The sequence below is a fragment of the Lissotriton helveticus genome, chromosome 9 (genome assembly GCF_964261635.1).
Source record: "Lissotriton helveticus chromosome 9, aLisHel1.1, whole genome shotgun sequence".
NCBI classification, from domain to species: domain Eukaryota; kingdom Metazoa; phylum Chordata; class Amphibia; order Caudata; family Salamandridae; genus Lissotriton; species Lissotriton helveticus.
In genome coordinates this window covers 1,055,731,702-1,055,758,162 of record NC_136070.1, presented here as the reverse complement: position 1 = coordinate 1,055,758,162, position 26,461 = coordinate 1,055,731,702, and the positions used below count along the sequence as shown (strand labels likewise).

The 26,461-nt window shown below is 46.4% G+C and overlaps 1 protein-coding gene across 1 annotated transcript in view; it reads right to left on the bottom strand.

Annotated features, from left to right (window-relative positions):
* Positions 1-26,461, bottom strand: part of TAMM41 (TAM41 mitochondrial translocator assembly and maintenance homolog) — a 243,086-nt gene that overhangs the window by 199,602 nt on the left and 17,023 nt on the right. Inside the window, exon 2 of the mRNA XM_078661406.1 lies at positions 12,681-12,863. Within this exon, the coding sequence (XP_078517532.1) occupies positions 12,681-12,863 (183 nt within the window). The remainder of the gene's footprint in view (positions 1-12,680; positions 12,864-26,461) is intronic.

Below are 26,461 nucleotides of genomic sequence, written 5' to 3'. Positions count from 1 at the left end.
AAGAGGCGGCTCATTGACGGAGTCAGTGAGACCAGGGTATCGCTGCGAAACAGGGCGGTGCTCTCTACGGTGCCTTCAGGACACGAATCCTGCGACGGATTTGGGGACAGAGTCGGTTTCCCTTTTCCTCTCCAGACAACTGAAATCAGCGGTTCCAGAGACGGTGCCCAGAAGCTTTCATGTTCTGGAGACCTCAGGAACAGGAGGCAAGCTTCACTTCAAGCCCTTGGAGATCTTCCTCAAGCAGGGGACACAGCACACTGCAAAGTCCTTTTCTCTTTTCCTTAGCAGCAAGTAGCCACTGCAGGCCAACCCCAGACAGCAAACCGCACAGGGGCAGAATTCCTCCTCAGCTTCTCCGGCTCTTCTCCTTGGCAAAGGTTTTTCTTGATTGCCAGACGTGATCTAATATTCTGGGGTCTGGGCCCCAATATTTATACTACAAAATCCTTTGTTCTCTGGTGGCAGCGAGGCCCTGTGCTTGGTCAAAACCGGTTCTGTCCTCTCTGGTGCAGCTTCCTGGCAGGAGGTAGAGACAGCATTGTCCTTGGCAGACCAGGCCCATTCAGGTGAAAGGAAATCTCCTCCCCCCACTCTAAATGCAGCCCAGGTCTACTCAGCCCAGCCCTGACTCATCAGGCTCTCTGGAGCCACTGCTCCTCCCCACCCCCTGTCATCCAAAAGCCAGACATGCAACACACAAACCTAGCAGAGGCACACTAGATGGCTACGCCTGAAAATACCTACTTTCTAATGCAAAAATCACCCTCGCTGAAAGATGCATTTTAAAATTCTGAGTTCTGGCATATCAACCTTTATTTTCCTACCTTGTTCCCAGGGGTAGTTAGGTTTATAAGATGTTATAAACAAACTCCCCATTCTATCCTATGGGAACAGGTAGCCGTGCAATAGTGAAAACAAAATTGGCAGTAATTCACTATCAAGACATGCCACACACACACACACACCAGGGCATGTCCTACCTCTCACATACACTGCACCCTGCCCACAGGGGTACCTTGGGCCTACCTTAAGATTGACTAACATGTAAAAAAAAGGGAATGTAAGGGCCTGGCAAGTGGGTACACTTGGACTTGGACGGAGCATCTGAATGGTGATGGATTAAATCCAGATCTGTTAACTGGGTGTGAGTGTTTGATTGGTTCAGATGCTCTGTCCATCACCACCCCCTTTTGTACCACTTTGTTTGCCATAAGTTGGCAGGGTATGCTCAGACGTGAGTCCCTTGCTCACTTTGCCACTGGATTCAAGCAAGCCGGGCTGAAGACGGCTGAAATGCCAGAAACCGGTTCTCGGAAGCTTGTTTCCGGTCCAGGGAAGGCATGGCTTGGCTGTTCGGGCTGGTCTGTTCTAACGAGGCACAGGGTCAGACTGATTTGCATATGGCCATGTCTGAACTGGGTGGCAGAGTGGGCTACAGAATGGTGATGGATTAAACCCAGATCTGTTGACTGGGTGTGAGTGTTTGATTGGTTCAGATGCTCCGTCCATCACCACCCCCTTTTGTACCACTTTGTTTGCCATAAGTTGGCAGGGTATGCTCAGACGTGAGTCCCTTGCTCACTTTGCCACTGGATTCAAGCAAGCCGGGCTGAAGACGGCTGAAATGCCAGAAACCGGTCCTCAGAAGCTTGTTTCCGGTCCAGGGAAGGCATGGCTTGGCAGTTCGGGCTGGACTGTTCCCACGAGGCACAGGGTCAGACTGATTTGCATATGGCCATGTCTGAACTGGGGTGGCGGGGTGGGCTAAAGAATGGTGATGGATTAAACCCAGATCTGTTGACTGGGTGTGAGTGTTTGATTGGTTCAGATGCTCCGTCCATCACCACCCCTTTTTGTACCACTGAATCATCTGTCAGCAAAATTAATTCCCTTGGGAAGTTGGGCGCCTGAAGCACGGGCGCCGTGTACATGGTAGATTTCAGGGCATCAAAAGTTTTTTTTGGCAGGTGTCAGTCCAGTTCACCTTCCTGGGCTGCTTCCTTGAAGTTAGCTCTGTCAAGGGGGCAACAATGATGCCATACCCCTTGACAATTCTCCTCTAATACCAAGTGAGCCATAAGAAGGCTCTCACCTCCGTCTGAGTCTCGGGCGGGTTCCCAAGCCAGAATGGTATCAGTCTTGGGCTGTAGGGGCGCCACCTGGCTGCTCCCCACCTGGTGTCCCAAGTACACCACAGAACCCTGCCGGATCTGGCACTTGCTTGCCTTGATCGTGAGGCCTGCCCTCTGCTGGGCCTTCAACACTTCCCAGAGTTGGTGCAGATGCTCCTTCCAACTGGCACTGAACACTGCAATGTCTTCCAGGTAGGCGGCACTGAAATCCTCCGGTCCAGCCAACACCTGATCGACCAAACTCTGAAAGGTGGCAGGGGCATTCTTCAACTCAAAGGGCATCACCCGGAATTGGTAGTGCCCTTCTGGTGTTGAGAATGCTGACCTCTCCTTTGCCCCATCAGTTAAGACAATCTGCCAGTACCCAGACGTTAAGTCAAACCTAATGAGGTACCGGGCAGCTCCTAACCGATCTATGAGCTCATCAGCTCTGGGGATGGGGTGCGCATCAGCCATGGTGACCGAATTGAGCCCTCGGTAGTCCACACAGAACTGGAGTTCTGGCGTGGCAGCCTTTGGGACCAAGATGACTGGGCTGGCCCAAGGGCTGTTTGAGGGCTCAATCACCCCTAGTGCTAACATCTTGGAGACCTCCTACCTGATGCAAGCCTTGACCCTGTCAGTCACTCTGTAAATCATTTGCTTCACAGAATGACTGTCCCTGGTGTCAACATCATGGACACACCACTGAGTGACACCAGGGGTCAGGGAGAACAGAGCAGCAAACTGCCCCAACAGTTGGCAGCAGTCACTCTGCTGTTCAGGAGTCGGGCGGGGAAGAGTGTTACACTGTCCACTCCCCCACCGTGTTCCTTCGCAGACAGGAGGTCAGGAAGAGTCTCAGTCTCCTCGTCATTCCAGCATTGGTAGCTAGGAGCATGCCCACTTCAGACCTCTCCAAGTGGGGCCTAAGGCGGTCCACATGCAGGACCTGCAAAGGGTTCCTAGGACAGGGCTTGAAAAAATCATTAAAAATGAACTAGACGTGCTTGAAAAATCATTAAAAATGAACTCGACGTGCTGGTCTAGTAACCTACAAAATTTCATCAACCTAACTGAAATGCACTTGACCTGTGACTCTGAAAGCTAAGCAAATGTGACAAGTTAACAAGATTTAGAAGCATTTTTATTGCTCATTTACTTTGTGAGCAATAAAGATGCCTTTAAATCTTGCTATCTTGTCACATTTCCTCTGCTTTCAGAGGCAGAGGTCAAGTGTCAGTTTTGTATTCCTACTCGCCCTATAGCTGGTCCAGAATTAATCTGACTAGCAAATGCGAGCAGTCGAGTGAATTTTCGAGCCCTGTACGAGACTGCAAGTGCACCAAGTAGGTGACTTTACTCTTGCGCTCCAGCACCTCAAATGGTCCGGTCCACTTATCCTGGAGCATACAAGGCTCAACTGTGGCCATGACCAACACTTTCTGTCCAGGCTGAAACTTGATCAGAGTGGCATTCTGATCATACCAACGTTTCATCTCCTCCTGGCTGGCTTCCAGATTCGCCCGAGCGAGTTGTCTGAAGCTCTTAGTCTGGTTCCTGAATACCAGAATGCAGCTATATACATCCTGAGGAGGTGTACTCAGAGATTTCTCCCAGCCTTCTTTAACCAGACTTCGATGTCCTCTTACAGGATACCCATACAGGAGCTCAAAAGGACTGAACCCTAAGGACTTCTGCGGTACCTCTCTGTAAGCAAACAAAAGGCATGGTAAGAGGACGTCCCACATACGCCTTATGGGTTCACCAAGACCCATAATCCTGCCCTTCAGGGTCCTGTCGAATCTCTCAACCAGCCCATTACCGTGAGGTGGTAAGGAGTGGTGAACTTGTAGGTAACACCACACATACTTAGATATGAAGTTGGTACCTCAGTCGAACACCACCTCCCTGGGAAACCAGACATGGGAGAAAATCCCCTTCAACGCACGACCCACTACGGGGGCCGTCACAGTCCATAGAGGGATGGCTTCCGGGTACCGGGCGGCATGGTGTACCAAGTCCAGGATAAACCGGTTGCCCATGACTGCCATGGGCTCCTGAGGCCCCACATTGTCAATCCCACCCTCTCAAAGGGGGTGCTGACCACAGGGAAAAGTTGGAGAGGAGCCTTATACTCCCTCCCACTCTTAACACTTACCTCGCACAACTGGCAGGACCTACAGTGAGTATCAGAACTCTTACGCATTTGGGGCCAGTAAAAGAGGGTGACAAGCCTTTTAAAGGTCTTGTCTTACCAAAAATGTCCTGCCAAAGGCACATCATGAGCCAGACCCAGTAAAGTGCTGGGGGTACCACCAGCACCTGGGCTGACCTAGGCTCTGCAACCTTAGGCTCGCTACACAGGAGACCATTCTCCAAGTAAATCCAATGTGATCCAGACTGATCACCTGCTGTCTGGTTTGCAGCCTGTTGCTGCAAACCAACAAGAGAATGGCACTTCTGCTGATCCTGGCAGAATTCCTTCCTGGAGGGGCCTCCTTCCTGCTGCCAATGTGCCGGGTCAGGCAGGTCCCCCAGTGCAGCCACTTGTTCCCCTGTAGGCTCCAGGGCATCCCCCTCAAGGTCTGCCTCCTCCTGGACCGTTGAAACTTCGGGCCAGTTTCTAACGCCCCCTGCCTCTTCTCTTCCTGGCAGGCACCTGGGCCACTCTTTCATGCTTCAGGTCCTCTTGAATGCCTTTACCATCTGCCATAGACCGAGTGGTCACACATGCCCACTCAGGCAGGCCCAACATCTCTAAATGAGACTTTCGCTCTACCTTCGCCCAAGGGGAGCTCTCCAAATCATTGCCTAGCAGACAGTCAACAGGTATGGCTAGCCTCACAGCTACTTTCTAGGTACCTGAACCCCCCACCCCCAATCAAAGGGAACCTGTGCCACTTTGCAGAGGCACTCTTAATTGTCAGCTGCAACTACTGGGTAGAACGTGTTGGGGACCACCTGCTCCTCAGATACCAGCCGAAAACTGACAGCTGTCACACTGGCTTTGGTGTCTCGCAGAGCCTCCACACTATGGCCATTGAGGGCCACCCACTGCCTGTACTTTAGTGTTATCAGGCAGATGAGCTCTTGGGACCATCTCCCTGACTCCGAAAGAGACCAGGGACATTTCTTCGGGACTCTACCCCTCTTGGGCACCAGTGGGTGCGGTGGTAACCTACTGGGGACACCTAGGATCCCCTTGGAAGTGGCCCAGCTGACCACAACCATAACATGCCCTGGAACCCCTATGAACAGGCTTATCTGTCGGGACCCTTGGCTTCTTTTCAGTGGGAGGCTGGAAACCCTTACCATGGTTCCCTTGGGGATTACTTTGGGGCCCTTTATGGAATGCCTTCCATTTACCATTGTCCCCCCCACTCTTCTGCTGGGGACCCTGTCCACCTTTGGCAGAGTCTCCCACATGACCTTGTGGACCCTGGTACTGACCCAGCGGTCCGGCTCCCCAGCAAACTTCGTGGGGTCAGTCAGCTTACTGTCAATCAAGTGCTGACAAAGCTCTGGAAAACAATTATCTGACAAGTACTACCATGAAACCAAACCATAGAGCCCCTGCACATCATTCACCTTCCTACCCTTCACCCAACCATCCAATGCACTGCAAAAGTAGGACACATACTCCACCCAAGTACTTGACTCCAGCTTCTTACAGTTTCTAGATTTCTGCCTGTACAGCTCTGGGGTCACCCCATACCTTGCTACTAAGGCTTCCTTCATGGGGGCATAGGACATCTGATCCTCAGTGGGAAAGTTTAGCAATGTTTTACTTCCTTCATTAAGAAAGCGGCCCCACAACCTGGCTCCCCAATCTCTCTCAGGGACTCTGTGGGACCTCATCGCTACTTAATAGGCCTTGAACCACTGACCAATGTCCTCATGCTTTGTAAAATCCTTAATAACCTCCTTGAGGATGTATACCTTCCCATCTCCAGGCACTGATGGTGCGCTCCCACCATGAGGATTGGATTCTATACTTTTTACTTTCAAATCCAGCTCCCTTCAACCTTGTTCATGCTCTAAAAGCATCTTCTATTCTTCCATGTCCAATTTCTTACTCTCCAACTCCTTACTCTCTATGTCACACTCCTTTCCCAGCCTGAGCTTCGCGAGCACCATCTCAGCACTCTGCTTCTCTCCCTGTCTTCCAACTCCTCTGGAGACAGCCCTTTTGAAGAAACACTGCTGCCATCCCTGGAAGGAACTCTCCCCCCTGGCAGATTCAACAGCCCTCTTGCTGCCCATCCAAAGTCTCTGCCTCCAACGGAGGCTCCTCATCCTGCACACGGGCATTTCTGGATTCCAACCAGGCCCTCAGCGCCTTTTGGTATTCATCCTTTCTGGTGAGACCTTTCAAGGAGATTTTACATTTCTTGAAGATGGCTTTAAGCTGAGACACGGTGTATGTTTCCACTCTATCTTCTTCAAATTCAATATCAATAGATGCAACGGATGCTGGCTTGGTCATGATGAAGACATTGGCAGTTCTCAAGTCGCAGAAAATCCAAAAAGAAGAGCTCAGTGTTAGTATGTGGTTGGGTAATGGTCTCCACTATGCTAGTATTGTACACCAATTACTGTGTGTAAGGCACAAATGCAAGTCCAGATCCACAACGCTGACCACTAATGTTAGAAATGGGGGTCTCTAGTTGGCAAAGATAGGTACCTTTGTCCAAGGAGGGACCCTTCTTACTGGTCAGCATAAGGGGGATACATTTCTAAAATAACCCCTGCTCACCCCTTGGCAGCTTGGCACGAGCAGACAGGCTTACCTCAGAGGCAGTGTGTAAAGCATGTATGCATGCATACAGTAACACAGTGAAAACACTACAAATGGACACCATACCAGTTTAGAAAAATAAGCAAACTGTATCTAAAGCAACAAGAACAAAAACGACAAAAATCCAACCTACAATACTCTGAAAAATAGTATCTGTGCAAAATAACCTTTAAATTGCAGAAAAAACATGAAAATACAGTTCCTCCGACTAGGTAGCTCTGTTCGGGGCTACGGCGACACTGAATACAACAGAGTCTAGCAATTACAGCCAACTGCATCGATACGGGTTAGCAAAAGCGTCAACAGACTCGGAGACAGTACCTTTTGTTGTTGCGACTGACACGATGGTAAGAGCCGGCCCAGGGCAACCGTCGCGGTTGCGAGGTGAGATAAGCGTTTCAGCGTGCGGTGTCCTTGCGGCTCAGTGCAGGCAGCGGCCCGTTGACGGATTCGGTGAGACCAAGGCTTGCGTTGCAGGGTGAGGTGGTGCTTGATACAGTGCTGACAGGTCATGATGCGGGAACAGCGCGGTCAGTTTTGGAGTCGGGCAGAAACTGAGTCAATTAGGTCGGTGCAGCGTGTTGCGAAGCGGTGTAGAGTGCGGTGCCCACAGGACGCGGTGCAAGCAGCAGCGCCTTGGCAGAGTCGGTGACACCAGGGTTGCATTGCAAAAAGAGGCGGTGCTTTCTACGGTGACTTCATGACACAGAATCCTGCAACGGACTCAGTGACCGAGTCGGTTACCCTTTTCTTCTCCAGATAACTAATAATAATAATAATTGTATTTGTAGAGCGCCTGGTTACACTGGGACCAGTGTGTCCCAGCGATAAGGTACCAGCTTAAAAAACCAGCGACAACAGGGGCCTAACACAAGATCAAGTTATACCGTAGGAAACAAATGGGTCTTCAAACCTTTCCGAAAAATAGATTCGGAGCACTACAGCCGGAGACTCTGAAGAAGTGTGTTCCACAACTGAGCCGCCAGATATCGAAAAGAGCGGCCACCAAAGGTTCCAGAAACAGTGCCCAGAAGCTTGGTGAGGTCTCTGATGTTACTGAGACCTTGTGAACAGGGGGCAAGCTCCGCTTCAAGCCCTTGGAGATCTTCATCAAGCAGGGGACACAGCACACAGCTAAGTCCTTTTCTCCTTTCCTTGGCAGCAAGTATCCACTGCAGGCCAACCCTAGACAGAAAACAGAACAGGGGCAGTATTCCTCCTCAGCTTCTCCGGCTCTTCTCCTTGGCAAAGAATCCTCTTGATTCTGAGAAGTGATCCAAAGTTCTGGGGTCTGAGCATCAATATTTATACTACAAAATATTTTGGTCTCTAGTGGCAGAGAAGGCCTGTGCTTGGTCAAAACCGTTTCTGTCCTCTCTGGTGCAGCTTCCTGGCAGGAGGTGGAGACAGCATTGTCCTTGGCAGACCAGGCCCATTCAGGTGAAAGGAACTCTTTTCCCTCTACTCTAAATGCAGCCCAGGTATACATATTCAGCCCAGCCCCGACTTATCAGGCTCTCTGGAGCCACTGCTCCTTCCCAGCCCCCGCCATCCAAATGCCAGACATGCAATACACAAACCTAGCAGAAGCACACTGGATGGCTAAGAAAGAAAATACATACTTTCTAAAACAGAATGTAAAATCAACCCTCACTAATGGTCAGAGTTACATTTACAGGCTGCTTATGTGGGTGGTACAATCAGTGCTGCAGCCCACTAGCAGCATTTGATTTACAGACCCTGGGCACACACAGTGCACTGTACTAGGGACTGACTAGTAAATCAAAGCAGCCAATGAGGGAAACACCAATCCATAACAACTTACAAAGGGAGCATTTGCACTTTGGAAATGAACAGCAGTGGCAAAGTGCCCAAAGCATCTAGAACATCAAAACTGAGTCCATCACACAGCAAAAACATAGGCGGCAAAGGCAAGAAATGCAGCGGAGACCCACACTAATGGTGTTAGGCCTTGGGGACACACAGTGCACTGTACTAGGGTCTGACTAGTAAATCAAATCAGCCAATCATGGAAACACCAATCCATAACAACAACTTACAAACGGAGCACTTGCACTTTGGCACTAACCAGCAGTGGCAAAGTGCCCAAAGCATCTAGAGTAGCAAAACAGAATCCATCACACAGCAAAAACAAAGAAGGCAAAAGGTAAAAAAGGCTGGGGAGACCCACGCCAATGGTGCCAGGTCTAACACTGCCCAACGATTACTTACTAAATGAAAGGTCATATTAAATGTATCCTCAAGGTTTCTAATCATTTTAACAGTCTTTGCGACAGGAAGGATAAATGGCCATGACAAACCTACTGCAGAAGCCATTTTGTAGTCTAATGATCTAAGGTCTCTGCTGTTTGAATGCTCAGAAGTAGCAGGAGATGGCAACCAGGCAAATTCAGAAATATAAGCACAACAGCCAACAGGCAAGGGCATCTTTCAACTTTCATTTTGGCATCAATGCTGCTTTTGGCTTCCGTCCGGGTCTTCTTTGTACCCACTACAGCAGGCCATGTCTCCAAAAAACACTCCATTTGAGGTCTAGCCCGAGTGAAGGGAAGGGAGCAAAGCGAGACTCAAGCCATAAAGGGCCATAAAAGAAGCTGTCTGCCATGCTCCATAAAAGAATTTGCCACAGTCCCACAACATAGCGGGTAGTACAAGTTAAGGTGCGTTGTGTGCATTGGAAACCAATAATTGGTGAATTTAAGGGGTGTGATATGTTTAAACAGAACCCTAACTGTGGTTTTATTCAATAGAGGCATCTCTATCTATAATACAAAAAGATACATATAATGTTTTATCATAGACATTGGTTAAAAAGAATGGGGAGCATTAAAATGTCCTACTTGAAGCTCTTGTTTTCAGTCCTACTACATCCGTTTTTTAACAAAATGCAGGAGTGGAGGTCTCTGTGATACGAAGCAGAGCAATGTAGAGCCACAGAAAGGGATGGGTTAACATAGAAAATAATATAAAATAAACAAACAACCCACCACCCCCCAGGATTTAATATGCATAGTATGAACTGATGTCTATAATAAAGAAAATGATATATTAATTGTAATAATAAAGATTTAGTTACCTACTTCAATTTGAGCTATTAACCAGATTAGCCAGCAAATAGTCCAGATTTGCAACTACATGAACAATGGTTGACTGGTTTCTACAGATTTATTTTCCACTGTTCATTAAACTCAGCAACTTGTAGAAAAGGAGAGTTCAGCAGCTCCAGAAAAGCCATTGTGTACTGTGGGGACGTGGTGGTGGGGGGGGAGGAGGGGGCAGGTTAAAGATACACCAGCAATGAAGTCCTTCAGTGGTCAACAACTTCTGCCCACGACCTCACCATTTATTACCACGTGAACGACTCCTCTCTACTTTGGTCCCCTGTGGTCATCGAATAAAGGGTGAGCACTTACACTTCACAGGGCACCATATGGCTAAAGAGACACCCAGTTTGTGTATGCCCAGTTGCCAATGCATTTTAATTCTAGGATTTGTACCACCACCTACCTTTTTCATTACTCTTTGTCTTGGTTCAAGATCTGTTAGCACTGCAGACTACATATGCCGGCTAAATAACGTGAGACCAACATTATGGACCTTGACCTACTGCCCAGAATCCAGGCATGCTAAAGACCCCGTATACAGTCTTTAAATTTTGATACTGCAACTAGTACAAACATTTTCCAGCATTCTGAACACCGTAACAAAGGATGATGCCTTCGTGCAACTAAATAATACTCCTGTTGAATTTAAGAACAAAAAGCCACAACAACCTACTGGGCTAAAATCCTAACTCTACAGAGTCAATGTACACAGGGAGATATTGAATTGTCAGCAAAGACTGTCAAACACAGGAAATCGTTGTAGTTGTAGACATTCTTATTCTCTGCAAAACGTAAAGAAAGTACTCTTCAGTGTATCAAATATTCCACACTACAAGTGTAACTGTCTTTTCCCACCCTACCCCTTTATAGTGTTGTATTGTTTAGGGACCAGATTTCCAAAGCTATTTACTCATGTAATGCTAGCTTACACCTGCAAAGATCCTTTTTAGGGGTGTAAAACCAGTGCAAACATTCACAAAAGGTGGTTGTAAAATCAAGAAAAACCTTTACTCATACAAAGGTTTTCTTGTGAGTAAATCTACTCCCAAGGGTGACAGGTATGCATCCCAGAGTGGGATCTCACAGACAGCTGGTGCACAACTAGTTTATAGGAACTCATGACCTTTTTCATGACAATCAATGGAATTCTTTTTAACGGTTTTGTCGGATATAAAGGAGCTCGTTAGATGCACGACTAGTTTCATGGGAAACCCTGAGTCACTCAGATTAATTCTCTAGGATTACACCTCCACAACTCCAACCCCCCTTTTTAAATCATCTGTGGTAAGACCTGGATACGAAGCATCAACCCCTAACACAGACTATAACTGTGAAGCTCATGGTTCCCTAAATAGCGCAAATTCATTACACAAGCGAAAGGGTGTACAAGAACTGCTACAGGCCCACCTATCTTCAACCCTAACGGGTAAGACTCCCAACACACACAGTAATCACAGACAAACCGATCCAACTCCTTCCCCCTTACACTCCAAATGTGAGACACTTGCATGCTTTCAGACCACCTCTCCCAGGCCACCATAGGGTGAAGCCAACATCCATCTGGAAGGCCATATACCCGGGCAAGATCTAAAGTACTTTGAATTATTACAAGGAAACTAGGCTGCCAGCAAAACAAGTTGGGATCCTGCTACTGGTAGAAAGTGACAATTGGACTATTAATTAAACAATTAGACTAACAAGGTTTATCCTGGAATCCAGCACATTAGCCATTTCTAAACAATGAGGGAGATATTTTCCCTAAAAACTGGGCCAAATGTCTACTACATCCCCTTTCTTGGCCTATTTCCTTACCAGTTGCCTTCTCTGGACATGGAGTCATAGACCATTTACCTTCCCCGGCCTCTACGTTTTCTGAAGCCCTGAAGAACAATCGCGATCCAAACCAAACAAGGCATTAACTAATATTAACACGACCTGTCACAACAGACTATACATTTTTTACCCACCAGGAAAACATGCTACTGCTCTACACCAAACATTCTTCACTGTGCTTAGTGTGACTGTCCTACCATCTCGTTAGACGTCATAAATTAAGGGTCTTACATGTGATCTACCAAATAAAGCTAGTGTAGATTATTATCAAGCAAGACCCTGAGTAGTCAGGCACTGAATTTAGCTAAGACCCTGAAGAGATAAGTAGCCGAAATAAAGGATAAAGGCATACTTCACATTTCACATCTGTAAAGAGGTGCAGATGGTTTGCAGCACTGAGGCAGGACACGCTGTGACACCCATCCGAGCTTGTGAAACAAATAGGTTTGGTTCTTAAAGATTTTAATAAAATGAGTATGTAATGTCACTGAGCAGCCTGCTTTCATTTAAATCAGTATTTGCCATCCCCATGAACTGTCAGTGGCACAAAGAATAGTGTTTCTTATATTTTACGATGCAGCAGTACTGAGACTTATAAATAAAAAGCTGTATTCATTTTTCATACAAATAAAATGTTGCAGGGGGTGCAAAATATGTTACTGCCTTGTTAATTTGGATAGAAAATCAAAAGCATGCTCTCAAGAGAACAAAGCAACAGCAGTGATTGCTCCTTGTTTCTAGTTAGAATTATATAGCGTGCCAGTCCAAACCACTAAGAAAATATATTTGCCTTGAACAATCACTTACCTTGCCATCACAGGGTACTAAAGTATTGTAGTAAATCCCTGCTCCATAGTTATTCTGCAAGACACTGATTTGCTTTGAACCAAAATACTTGAGGAAAGAATAGTGGTTTCGATTCCGCGTCATATTCATTGTATGCCACGTAATAGGGTCATCGACAGCAAACACAAAGTCCAGCATATTGTTCTAAAGAAAAAATGCAAGTATTTATTTAATACTTCAGGAATAGGCTATTAAGCACTAAAACAGTTCAACAAGACTCAATGAAACGTATTTCTGATTTAGTTTGTTAATAGGCCAGCTACTAAAGGCTCCAAACCTTTAAGAACTGACCAAGATCGATTTATTGAAGGGCAGCACAGGGGTGTAACTAAACCACAAAAGAATTGAAGTGTTATTAAAAATCTTCTATGAAATATAAGCACACTGAAAAAATAATGTTGTCCATACAGGTATCATATCCCTTGATTCGAAAAGAGCTAACGTTATTTGGATTCTGTGTTACATACTTTTGGCGCAGGCAATAATTTGCTTAAGATATCTGAAACACTATATATAAGTGCTGAAGCCAGAGTAATTACAAAGCAAGGGCACTAAGCAAAGATGAACATTGTTTGCTGTTTTAAAATCTCGCTGTAGTATCCTTGGCTAGACCAAATCAACAGGACCCAATTGTCAGGGATTTAAGCATTAAAATACAATGTGCCTTTCTTAATGCTGACGATATGCTGTTGGTAATCTGTAACCCAGAGAAAATAAGTACCTACTTATTGCAACTAATGTATAGTTGTGAGAAACTTTCAGGACATGAAACAAACTGGAATAAGACTGAAGTCGTTCTGGTTTCTTCTGATCATAGCCTTAACACAGCAGAGTAAGGTTGTCTTTTGAAGGCTTGCACAATTTTTTATTTTCTTGCAGGGAATTATTAAAAAATATACTGTGGAATAATTGTGATGCTGTCTTTGCATAGATTGCCGAAGACGGTGTAAAACAGGAGGGATTACATTCATGCTTATGAAGTAAGATCATCATGATTAAGGTTAGTGTATTGGCTATGGTTCTCCATGTTATGAGAAACTTCCATGCTGGCTGCCCTCTTATCTGTTTGAGAGATTTGATATACTTATACAGACCTTTTTGGTAGGCGGGGTGCAAAATTGCAAGGTACTCTAGTCATTTTTAGGTCTCGCCTAGGCAGCGCGCATGCGCTGCTCTAGGAGAGGGCCTTTATCAATCGGTCTTCACTTTTCAAGCACTTGCACTCATGCTTGTGGCGGCATCCACCTTGCAGGAGCGAGCAGCGGCGCGCAGGGGACATATGTTTGTAATTAATGTGGCTGCACCGCTGCTTGCTCCCGTAAGGTGGATGCCATCACGAGTGCGAGTGCTTGACAAGTGAAGACCGCTTGTTGGAAGGTATAAGTGATTAAGGATTGTGAGGGGCACTCTGCTTTTAAGATTGGAATCCCTGCCGAGAGCCAGACACGCTGGTGCGTGTTTCCAGTCCAGTCCAACCCCGGTCAAAAAACCGCAGCATGATCGTGGCCAAGTCTAGAATTACGTTCAATCAGGGAGACTGGTAGACAAATCTTTTCCAACAGAACAGTACTAATTGGCAAAAAACATTTAGCAAGTTCTCACATTGGAGACTGGACAAATGAGACTTCCACGTCTGACCCGGCCTCCGTACAACACCTTGTCAGCGATGAAGCGCATTGTTGCTAAAACGCCAGTGCCGTCTGACGCCTTAAGCCCCCGCCTCAAAACCCAACTAGATTTAGCATGAAAACCAAGTCACAAACTATCTGTTCATTGTCCAGTTCACTGTTGCCGAGTGGGCTCGACAGGATCTGAACCGGATTACCGGTTGCACACATCTTTGGACTGGGGCACTTGGATTGTTTATGAGGACTTTGTTGGGGGAAGGAGCAGGTCACCGGCAGTTTGTTTACCAACGCAGGTTCTTAATACACATTTTTTTTACCCCGGCTTATTTCAATATCGCCTTGCGCCAGCTATGTAACGTAGTATCGTAGTTACGGTACTCCTCTGAAGTGTCCAGTACTACCACAGCAGTCCATAGGGAATGCGTTCTACACTTGGATGCCTCTCGACTCACTTCTAGGCGCTTTTCTGCGGAACATGAGCCTTTCTTTCTACGTACATTTTATAGTTACTCATTTTGCATCCCGAGTCCTCCGATGTTGGCAGTTGTATAATTGGAGCAGAGGGAGGCAAAAAACATACTTCTCTGCGCTCTTCTGCGGTATGTGGCACTATATTATTTAAGGCTCGCAGTGTGTGGGCATGCCAGTGGGAGAAAATATACTGCATTGCTAAACACTTATAAGGTTCCAAAGGCGAGACCTATTGGCTATGCTAATGCTTGTTATACAGGGATATCTATCTCTTAAAAAGGCATTTACAAAAAAAAAAAATAGGACTTAAGATCTTTTCCCAAAATATTTCAATCACTAGGCATGACCACCATATATGTATTACGGATCCCTCCATATTACACTCTTGCCGACATCTTCCATCTTTGTTTGGGAAGATACCGCACAATTTTTGTGGGGCCATGTGCCAGTCATACATAATTTCCAACAAGGTTTCCCCTTCTGAACACTATGGGTTGCCTTTGGTATATCCCCCCCAAAATGCATTTTTAATCAGAACTCTCATTTTGGTTTCCGGAGAATGGATCTGCCACACCTGACCATCTGATGCCAAGGCAAGAAGACATCCATAAATGCCTTTAGATTAATTTATTTACCTACAATGGACAATTTACCTGCTTAAAAAGAAATCAGCCAGCTCTAAAATGCAATATTGTCGTTTGTAAACAAATGTTACAGTGAAACTATGCCACTTTTTATTTATGATAACATGCCTTGCTGAAGCATAATTACGCTTTAAAGCGTAATAGCAACTGCCTTTTTAGGAAATCACAGGCACATGGCAATAAAGCACAATGATTTCCAGTTCTTGCAATGTAACTATCTGATCATCCATAGGAACCCTTCAGATGCGAGTGCATTTATTTAGTTCGATCTCAAATCAATATTCATTTTGTTCAATACATTGCTTCTGAACCACAGTCCTGGCGAAACCTTCAAAATAACTTTTCAACTGATAGCAAAATCACACTTTTTTTGGTGTGAAATACAGTTGATATTAGGATTCTCTAAGTTGAGGGAAGAATTCAGACCTATATCTTTATATGTTGGCCCTTAATCCTTAAAGCAACTGATAGGGTGAAACCTGACAAATCTAATTCACATGCCAAAAAACATTGCTCTGATTATAGTGACCACTGCTTCAAATGGTACACCGAATATTGTCTTCTGATTCTAAGCAGAACAAGGAACTTGGGAATAAATGCTTTGAAAATGCACCGAGGACAAAAAACAAGCATTGGCAAAGCCAATAAGTTTCTCTTATGCAAGATCTACTAGCATTGTCAATGTTTTTTAGATAGCGTAGGATGCTGTACAACATGGCTTAAAGGGAAGAGAAAAATAGTGCTGTGACGCAGCCAGCATTGACCACGTCATAGCGCTCTTTTCTTTCTTTCCAGCTATGTCGCTAAGCAGTGCGGTTGCCATTGTATGTCTTAAAACAGTGACAAAGCCAATATATCACGCATAGATGAAACCTATTGGCCAATGCTTGTTTTTAAATGTGTTGGGGAGGTCGGTTCGGGTGGGGAGGCCTCAAGGCACCACAGATATGTAGCATGAAGCTGTCCCTTTAAGGTGGTTTGGTCTTCATTAGCTCTGCCCAGTGCCTTCAAGCACAGAGTTTTTCCAGAACGTGTTCCTTTACTGAATGCTGCTTAAAGGTGCCAGATATTGTTATATATGAAAAAGACAGAGAATGTATACAGTTGCCGTTCAATGCTGATTGCGGGAATCATTGACTATCAAGCAGCAGACATCACACAACAACGTGCACACGCTTAAGCAATTCTATGGCAGGACAGGAGGCTCAGATTATGCTTTCTCTATTTCTTTACTGTCAGACAGCAGCCAATAAAAACACAGTAAAGAAAAACACAAAACTACAGTACCCATGAACACCTGGGCAACCACAGAGACTACATCCCTATATAAGCAACCATAGAGGGCATTACTTCCTCTTTCTTTGCTGCTTCGCAGCCAGTTAAGTGAATTTGCATACTATTTACTGCTTTTTGACTTGTGTGTATTGTTTTTTGCTTACTTTCACTTCATTGCCCGGTTGTGTTTCTCGCGCTGTCGCACTGCTTATGGTCGCGTTGTCCCGGGTATGGTTGCGGCTGCTTTCCCTGCCGTTTTGTTTTAGGTGGAAGCGCGGGTTCGCCTTCCGTGACCCGGACGCTTGCTGCCCGCGTCTTTGAGTGGAGAAGGGAGTTCGGGGGCTCCGGGGTGAGCGTGCGTCTGCCGCGCGCCTTTCCGTATTCTGTTACTTCCTCAGGCAGCATCTCGCGCATGCGCGGATGCGAATAACTTCGTTCTTCCATGTTTACACACGGACTCTACACGCGTGAGGCAGCGTTTCCTTGCCTAAGCCCACAGCCTGTTTGGAAAAGCCCCCGGTCCACGCCTTTTCTTCAAAATAGATTGGGCTGTATAATTTCTAGAGGCAGTGCCTAGAGTGGCTTCATCTCAGCAAGCCCTCCCTTCCACACAAATTATTTCTGGTGTATAGGTGGGGTTTTGCCCTACCACCTGGCTTGCTTCTGGGGTTGTCACTCCCCCCTTATTGGTCTTTGGACCCCAAAATATTAAATGTATTCATTTTGTGGGCATAATTCATTCTATCTTGAGTTATGGAGGATTACTATGAAGAGGAGAATTATTATTATGACGAAGAGCCTGCAGACTCCATGGAGCACAATCTGGTGGAGGCTCTTGATCACGGAGTGCAGCACTCCATGAATGTGGCTTTGGTTCACGCAATTGCACCTCTGAAACGCCATCTCACTGAATATGCAACTCAGAAGGGTTGGGTCCCCTCTTCTTCATCCAAGCGCTCTTCCAAGTCGCCCAAAAATTCCCATCACACAGATTTCGCCAAATTAGCCAAAACCTTGTCCACGGCTGGTGCTTCAAAGACGGTGTCCAGGGATGACCGTTCCTCTTCCGACGCAGATACTTCGTCCACATCTTCTTCTGGTCCTTCTGTCCCAGCCCCTGCTAAAAAGGCTCGCAAGGAACGTTTCGTGGACGCACCTTCCCAGCCACCGGTTCTTACCTTTGAGCCCACAGATATTATACATCCCAATTGAAAGTCTTGGCTCCCTTCCAATGAGGTCACGGAATACGTGCAGGCTCACATTCGTCGACCTTTTGATCAGGAAGTGAGGGCGCGTCTTCGCTCAGAGTGTCCATGGCCAGACCTAGCTGATAAATTGGCGGACACTCCTGAGGTGGACCCTACCATCATTACTTACCTCAAGAAGTTCAATAAGGACCCTAAAAAGGGTATTGTTAGGTCGTGGCGTCTGTGCCAGGATAAAGTTTTGGATCTCCTGGGCCCCATTACCAAAATTCTAGACATGGGATTCCGGGCAAAAGAGTCAGCTACAGGTGTGGACCCCGATGAACTAATTGGTTGGGCTCAACGTGCTGTCTGCCAGCTAGGCAATGCTAGCTGTGCCTTGTCCACGGAGAGACGTCGATCCATCCTTTTTAAAATGGATCCAAGATTAACTGAGTTGGCTTCCTCCGAGTCTGGTTCCCTTGCTCAGGGTCTTCTGTTTGGTCAGCCCTTTCTCAAGGAGTTGACCAAATTTGTCGCCACGTTCAGTGGCCTGGACAAAGCGCAATACTCCCTTCGTCGGGCTTTCCGCCCGGTTTTTGGACGGGCCGGGCGTTCCCAGGGACGTTCGTTCGGCCGAGGATCTGCCCAGCAATCCAATCTTGGCAATCAGTCCCAAAGAGGAGGAGGTCAGGATTCTTCCTATTCCGGATCCAAATCCACCTTCTATCCCTCCCGCAAGGGTCGTGGACAAGCCTCCAAAGGTCGTTATGGAGGAACTCAAGGAGGACGTCAAGACTACTCCAATTCAGGTGAGCTTGATTCCTTATACAGAGGTTGTTCTGGGGGGCAGACTACAGTATTTTCTAGACAATTGGCGCATGATCTCCAGCGATGCATGGGTGTTGCAAACAGTCCAGGGGTACAGGATAGAGTTTTACAGCCCTCCAAGTCAGACCCATCTTCCTTCTCCCCTTCATTTTTCCCAACTAGATCAAGAGCTACTGTCCAGGGAACTCGAGTCGCTTCTGGCCAAAGGGGCCATAGTTCAAACTTGTCGTCATCCACAAGGGTTCGTGAGCAATGTCTTCCTCGTTCAGAAGAGAGGGGGCGGGTCACGTTTAGTTCTCAATTTCCGGGAATTCAACGGCGGAGTGGTGTATCGCCACTTCAAAATGGAGGGCATACATCTTCTCAGGGATCTTCTTCGCGAAGGCGACTGGATGGTTCGCCTGGATTTGAAGGATGCTTACTTGTCGGTCCCGATGTTCCAACCTCATCGCCGTTACCTCCAGTTTCAATGGTTGGGGACGTGGTTCGAGTACACTGTTCTCCCGTTCGGCCTCTCGTCAGCACCGTGGTGCTTCACGAAACTTCTGAGGCCGGTAGTGGAGTCGTTGAGAGCGCGCTGAGTTTTTTGATAGTGTATATCGACGATATTCTTCTGATGGCTCAGTGTCCGGTCCAATTACAGACTCATTTAACCTGGACAGTAGACCTTTTGCAGTCTCTGGGATTTCTGGTGAATCCACTCAAATCTCTTTTGCGTCCCACTCAGTCAATAGAGTTCTTGGGTTTCCTGGTCGACTCGATCTCTTGTCAACTCCTCTTGCCCTCCCAGAAGATCAGGTCCATCAAGAGGGAGTTGAAATTACTTTTATCCAAACAGAGCGTGTCTTTGAGATCGATCGCTCGGATTGTCGGCCTGTTGGCTTCCTCCATTCAAGCGATCTTTCCAGGTCCCTTGCATTATCGGGCCCTTCAACGTCTCAAAATCAGACATTTACAGAAAGGTCTTCGATATTCCGATCTTGTTCCTCTGTCGTCGGACGCCAGGTCGGAGATGTTGTGGTAGCTCGACCACATGGAGGCTTGGAACGGGAAGGCCCTGTTCGGGTCAACCCCGGATGTAGTGCTGCAATCGGATGCCAGTCTTCCGGGATGAGGAGCCCGTTGCGGGTCGGTGACGACGGGCGGTCGTTGGTCGCGAGACGAATTGAATCTTTACATCAATTGTTTGGAGCTCCTTGCAGGCTCGTTCGCGATTCGTTGCCTTGCTCCCCAGGCTACCAATTGTTGCATACTCCTCCGCATGGACAACATCTCTGCGGTTCGGTATGTCAACAAACTGGGGGGAACGAGGTCAAGGCTCTTGGTGGAAATTGCGAAAGATTTTTGGCATTTCTGCCTTCACCGGAAGATCACTCTTATTGCAGAGTATCTCCCGGGGCGCGAGAATCAGGTGGCCGATTGGCACTCTCGCCATCTGCTGGACTTCAGCGATTGGAGGCTACATCCCAGGGTGTTTCGGAACCTGTCTCGCATTTGGGGTCCGTCTGCGATAGATCTGTTTGCCTCTCGCCTCAACACCCAGTTGCCCAAGTTTTACAGCTGGCGTCCGGATCCGGAGGCTCTAGCCACGGATGCGTTTCTCCAGTCTTGGCCTCCTCTTCTCTGTTATGCGTTTCCCCCATTCGCGATGATTCCAAGGGTCTTGGCTCGGACGAAGCACTTCCAGTCGGAGATCATTCTGATAGCTCCTCTTTGGAGGGCTCAGGCTTGGTTTCCGGTTCTTCTGGAGATGAGTTGCTCGACGCCGCTCCTTTTTCCCCAGCAGTGGAACTTGTTGCTGGACCCTCTGCTCAATCCGCATCCCCTGGTTCCATCGGGTCAGCTCCGGTTGGTTGCGTGGCGACTTTCGGGGAATGCTGGAAAGTCCCAGGCTTATCTGGAGACGCTGCACAGTTTATCGGTAAAGCTTGGGCCCCCAACACACACAAGCGTTATGCGTCAGCTTGGCGACGATGGTGTGGTAGGTGTTCGGAACGGGACCTGGATCCCGCTTCAGCGGATGTTACTTTAGTGGTCAATTTTCTTGCTTCCCTGGCTTTTTCTGGTTCTGCTTACAGGACGGTCAATTCCTTTCGCTCTGCAGTCTCTGCGGGCCACGACTTTGTGGATGGGAAGCCTGTTGGGGAGCATCCCTTGATTTCTAAGCTGCTTCGAGGCATTCGGCTGGTAAAACCGCCTTGTCCAAAGTATGTTGCTCTTTGGGATGTCTCCATTGTTCTACGATTTCTGGAGTCTTGGCCTCCCAATACCTCCTTGTCCCGTAAGCAACTCTCCGCAAAGTTGACAATGCTATTATGTTTGGTGTCTTGCAAACGCGTTTCGGATGTGCGGGCCTTAGATCTGGCTGGTCGTTCGTTTTCTCCGGACGGAGTCACTTTCTCCATTTCTAGGCGCACCAAATGTAATGTGTCTTCTGTCATGTACCCTGCGTTTCCACAGAATCCACAATTATGTGTGGTCCAATGCATAAAAGCTTACGAGGTAAGTACAGCTCCTTTTCGGCAAAGCTTGTCTGGTCAATTGCTGATTGCTTTACAGAAGCCCTTTAAGCCAGTGGCGCCTGCTACCTTGGCACGCTGGGTGCATTGGCTCATGTCTGAGGCTGGAATTGATGTCTCCATTTTTGGAGCCCATTCCGCTCGGGGAGCCATGGCTTCTAAAGCTTATTCTGTTGGGTTTGAGTCAGACTGACATCATGAAGGCCGCGGATTGGTCTTCTGATTCCATGTTCAAAACGTTTTATTTCAAACCTATTGTGGATATTGCTTCTGTTGTGGTGGCTCAGCTTTGAACAAGCATAATCTGAGCCTCCTGTCCTGCCATAGAATTAAAAATGTGCAAACATTCGTGACAAGAATTTTCAATTCTATTAAGGACACGGAGGCGAGGATTATCCCACCCGAATGTATTTTATCTGCATCTTTCATGTATGCTAATATGTTGTTAGCATTCTGCACAGCCAACTGCCTAATGAAGGGCAAAAGCTCCTGACATCTCAGCTCTTCTGAACAGAATTTTAGGTGATTGCTTGAATAAAATACACATTTACTAGTCAATAACAGAAGCAGGCTGCAATGTTATCACAGACCACACCACATCTATCAAAGTAAACCGGTAAATACCCAGAGCAAACACTGCTGAACTGAGACATAGTAATAATGTTAAGATTACCCATTTGAACAGTGCTCATGAGATTGACCTTAGAAAGATGAAAATCTGAGTAGACCTTATCGCCAGCTGGATGCTCAACTCACTGTGTTATCTCGCCTGCCAATATGATTGGAATATAAAAAGCTCTGCCAGTTTGCAACTTAACTCTGTCCTGCTTAGCGTCCCTGTCACTTGCCAGAAGGAAATGTCAATTAATTTGCATATTAAAGGTCATTTGCATAGTAAGTTAGCTCTATTTTGTACAACTGGCTCCTCGTGCTAACCTCCCTGTGCACAAAACACATCTGCAAAATAGAAGGGCGAACGAGGAACCTAAAATCTAATGGAAATGACATTTGCAACTGGCACTGCTCAGTAGACGTTGTCATTTTTGAACTGGCATGAGAGTAACTAATGCTTCCTGTGAAACACGGTCAGCCAAGTTTGACTCAGTGACTTTTTCAGGCCGATTAAAATATAGCATCTCTGACATATCCAGAAGAAAAATGTAGATATGTCTTCATTGATCGATTAGGTTTATTAATTATATTAACAGCATAGAGGAATCAATAAGTACAAAAACAATAGCGCTATGACATGGTCAACGCTGGTCTCCCAACGTGCTATTATTTTCTTTAGACCATGTTACACAGCAGCCAGAGCTGCTGTGCAACACGTCTAAGAAAATTTAACAAAGCCATCAGATCTCATATAGGGAAAACCTATTAGCTTTATACACCAATAAAGTGTGCCCCTGACACAAACAAAGGGAGCGGGTCAGGAGAATAACTTTGAATTTGATGGAGCTATGTATATGAGTGTCCCAGGTATAGCGAACATCTACATGGAATTATCTGAGGAGTGGTATATCTACAATGAGATTGAAATTTTTTTTTTTTAATAAACTTTTTATTTCACGAAACATCAATAGCACAGTACAATAGTTCGCCAGTTACCCATAATAACGCACATTTTAGCACATTAATTAAACCACATTCCATTTGTATATACTGTTGACTAATATTACTCTATCCTTCAGTAAGTGAGGGATCCGGAAACCCATCTGCCCCTCGACTAAGCTCAGTTGTGGGAGACAGGCATATACCACTTCTATACGTGCTCCAATTAGTCCATTTTCAATCCCACATTTTAGGGCATCCTCTGCCACCATGGTGCATATACCCCATCCATCCCTTCAGTAGTAGTGACTCCTCGACTCCCCATTTTTGTGCAATATTGCGTTTCACCAGGGCCCAACTCAGTGAAACCCATGATTGTTCAGTGTGGGTCAAGTCCGTTGCCTGTGTAACCACAATACCCAGAATTGATCTGGGGTAAGGGAACCAGAGGAACTGGGTACTAGGAGCCAGTAGCCTCCAACATATAATGTTCAGCACAAATGTCACGTAGGTAGAACTGTGATTTTTGGAAACTTGGTTTAAGGAACCAGTCACAAAATTGTGAAAGAAGCTTGAGAATCGACACGATGCCGGAGACTATCGGTCTACCTGGTGGGGGCATCTTACCCGTATGAATTTTGGGGAGGGTATAAAACTTCAGTGTTCTGGGCTTCTCACTGACAAGGAAGTCTGCCTCTTGCTTTGTGATCCAAACATTACATAGTGCCTCATCCACCATGCCCTTGATCTTCGTGGTAACGCGTGGTGTTGGGTCATCCAAGTGTCTTTCGTAGCTGGCTGCATCAGAGAGTAGGTGGTTGCACTACTCTCGATACATAGATTTATTCATCAGGACAATGGCACCTCCCTTGTCTGCTGGTTTAATTGTTAGATCTGTGTTGTTCTTTAATCTCTAGAGTGTTGTTCGTTCCAGTTTGGTAAGGTTTTGAAAACCCTTCTCTTGTTTGAAGTTGATTTTTTCGACTTCCTTGAGTACCACCTGTTCAAACGCTAGTATATGACAGGGAATGGTCTGGGTGGGAGGCACAAATGTGGACTTTTTCCTAAGACCTGTGCCAATCTTGTCAGTCTGTTCATAGTTTGAATCCCCAAAATGGTTGCGAAGTTTGATTTTTCAGAAAAACTGTGCCAGTTCGGTATTCAGTGTAAAAGGGTCATTCATAGGTGTTGGAACGAATCCTAAACCTTTGGAGAGTACAGTTTTTTCATCATCAGAGAGGGTGTGGTCACCGAGGTTAACAATGTTTGTTACTCTCTGCTTGTCGACGGGCCTTTCCCTCTCCTACTCTCTATGCTCCTTGTTCCCATCGCGACCGGAGTTTGGTCTTCCCATTGTACCCTTGTGTTCTGCCTTTTTAGTCTTCCTTTTCCCCTGCCTCTGTATAAAAAAAGGCTGCGGGCCCTGTGGAAACCCGAAACCTGGCAGGTAATAATGCTGCTGCCAGAATCCAAACTGGGGCATCGGTGGGAGCATCATTTGGTGGTGGTAGTTCTGCTGTCGCCTCCCTTGATGGTCATCAATGCTCTCGTCACTGCTGCTTCCGCTCCTATGGGGCAACTTGTCCCAACTCTAGGGTAAGCATAGTGGAGAAACAATCTCCATAAAACAATAAGTGCACAGATGACTGACACAATTGCTTATAGCCACTCATAATACTGGTCTGTGCATGTGGCTGATTGTAACGTTTCTTACACTGTGAAACAGGTGCTACTTTGTATTGTACGTTTTTCATTTCTTGTTTTTCTTTCAGGCTAATATAGATACAAGCCGCATCATAGTGGAGCGTGATCTCGATCATCCCAAATAGTGGAACTCTCTCACCACAGTTTGGTAAGAGTGGAGCCTGCCTCATTTCTTAAGGTCCTGATGAATGCCACAGACCCTACTGGGACAACTGACAGAAACATGTCGACCACGGTGGGGGGACAATAGAATCCCCAACACACTGACCATTGATTTTAATTACCATATATATGCCAGCCATATTAAAATTAATTTGACATCTATAATGGCCTTTTAACTCACGTTTTGTCTGTAAAGGGCCCCCACTTAGTCAGGTGTATGCCCGCCCTCTACCAAACCAAGTTTCTAGAGGGCGAGGACTGGTCAATGATGAAGCATAACATCAGGTGGTGTGTGAGACCAGTCCTTCACTTTTTGTGAGATGCCTGCACTCACGAAATAAAAACTGTAGCACCTAGGTCACTTAACAGGGAGCAGCCCCATTGTGCTGAACAAGTCTGTTGCCTCCCATATATTTAGTAAGCACAGTTTCGGTGAAGGGTGTAGCTTTTTCCCCCTACTTCCTCCAGTCAGCGTGTGACCGCCCTCCAGTATCTCAGAATAGCGGGGCATTCCCATATAGTATGAAAAAAGGTCCCCTCCAAACCGCATCGACGAAGGCATTGGGAGTCGGTTTGTTTCCCCATCTTCACTATGATGCTTGCAGCCAAATATGTACGATGTAAAATTTTAAGTTGGACTAGTCTCAATCTCATAGGCATCGCGACCTACTTAGGGGAGGCCAGGGCATCTCACCAGTCATTGTCGTCTACCTCCCCCACATCTTCCGCCCATTGCGGTCTAAGTTTTATCAGTGGATCTGGTCGATTATTTTTAGTAAGTAAGTGAGATGGCTTTCCTGGGCATTGTGCCTAAAAGTAATCTGTCTTCAAGTGGAGATGTTTCTGGAATTTGGCCGTCCCTGGGCAGCACCGTTTTCAGTGCATGGCTAATCTGCAGATATCTGAAGGTTTCGGATTGTGCCAATTGATATTCTTTCAGGAGGTCGGCAAACGTGAGTAGTCCATTTTTGGACCACATGTCCTTCACTGATGAAATACCAATAAGGTCCCATTTGTCAAACCCTGGACAGGAGCTTAAGCAGTCCAACCATTCTGGCTCTCAGAGAGGTGTCGCCAGCATGATTCTTTTGTCCCGACCCAACTTCTTGTGGACTGTGTGCCAGGTTTCTATTGTTCTGGCCGTTGGTCCAGTTAGGTTCGATTTTTTGGGGGTTTGTATATAGGGATCTACAGTATCCCCCCGTCCCATCAACCATAGATCCGTGCGCATACTTGGCTCGTAAGAGTGATCAATTGTTTGAGAATATCAGACTTTAGTAGCAATTTAGATATGATATTTTATTCATTTGGAAGAGTTGAATGAATTGCTCGCATGGATTAATGCACGCAACATTAATTTAAAATTCTAACCCAAAATGAGTAGGATCAAGGTTGAATTTTTAGATATATGGATACAACATCTGGAGCATATGCTGGGGATTTCCTAATACAAGAACCACACAGCAATAAATACTTTGCTCCATCCACGCTGCCAGAAACATGGTACAACATTTAGCCAGTTGCTCCGAATTCAGAGAACTTGCTTTAATCTGCAGGACTACACTCAGAATGCAAACATTCTAAATAAGAAACTATTGACAAGAGGTTACTCTAGACGCTTAGTCCAAGACTGAGTTAAGAAGGCAAGACATTTTAATAGTGACCTTATGCTTGAACCTAAGGAAAGCGAAGGTAATAACAGTTTGGTATGTGTCACTAGGGATTTTAATTTGTATCAGAAGATATGACAGATTGTCAATCCCCGGAGGCACA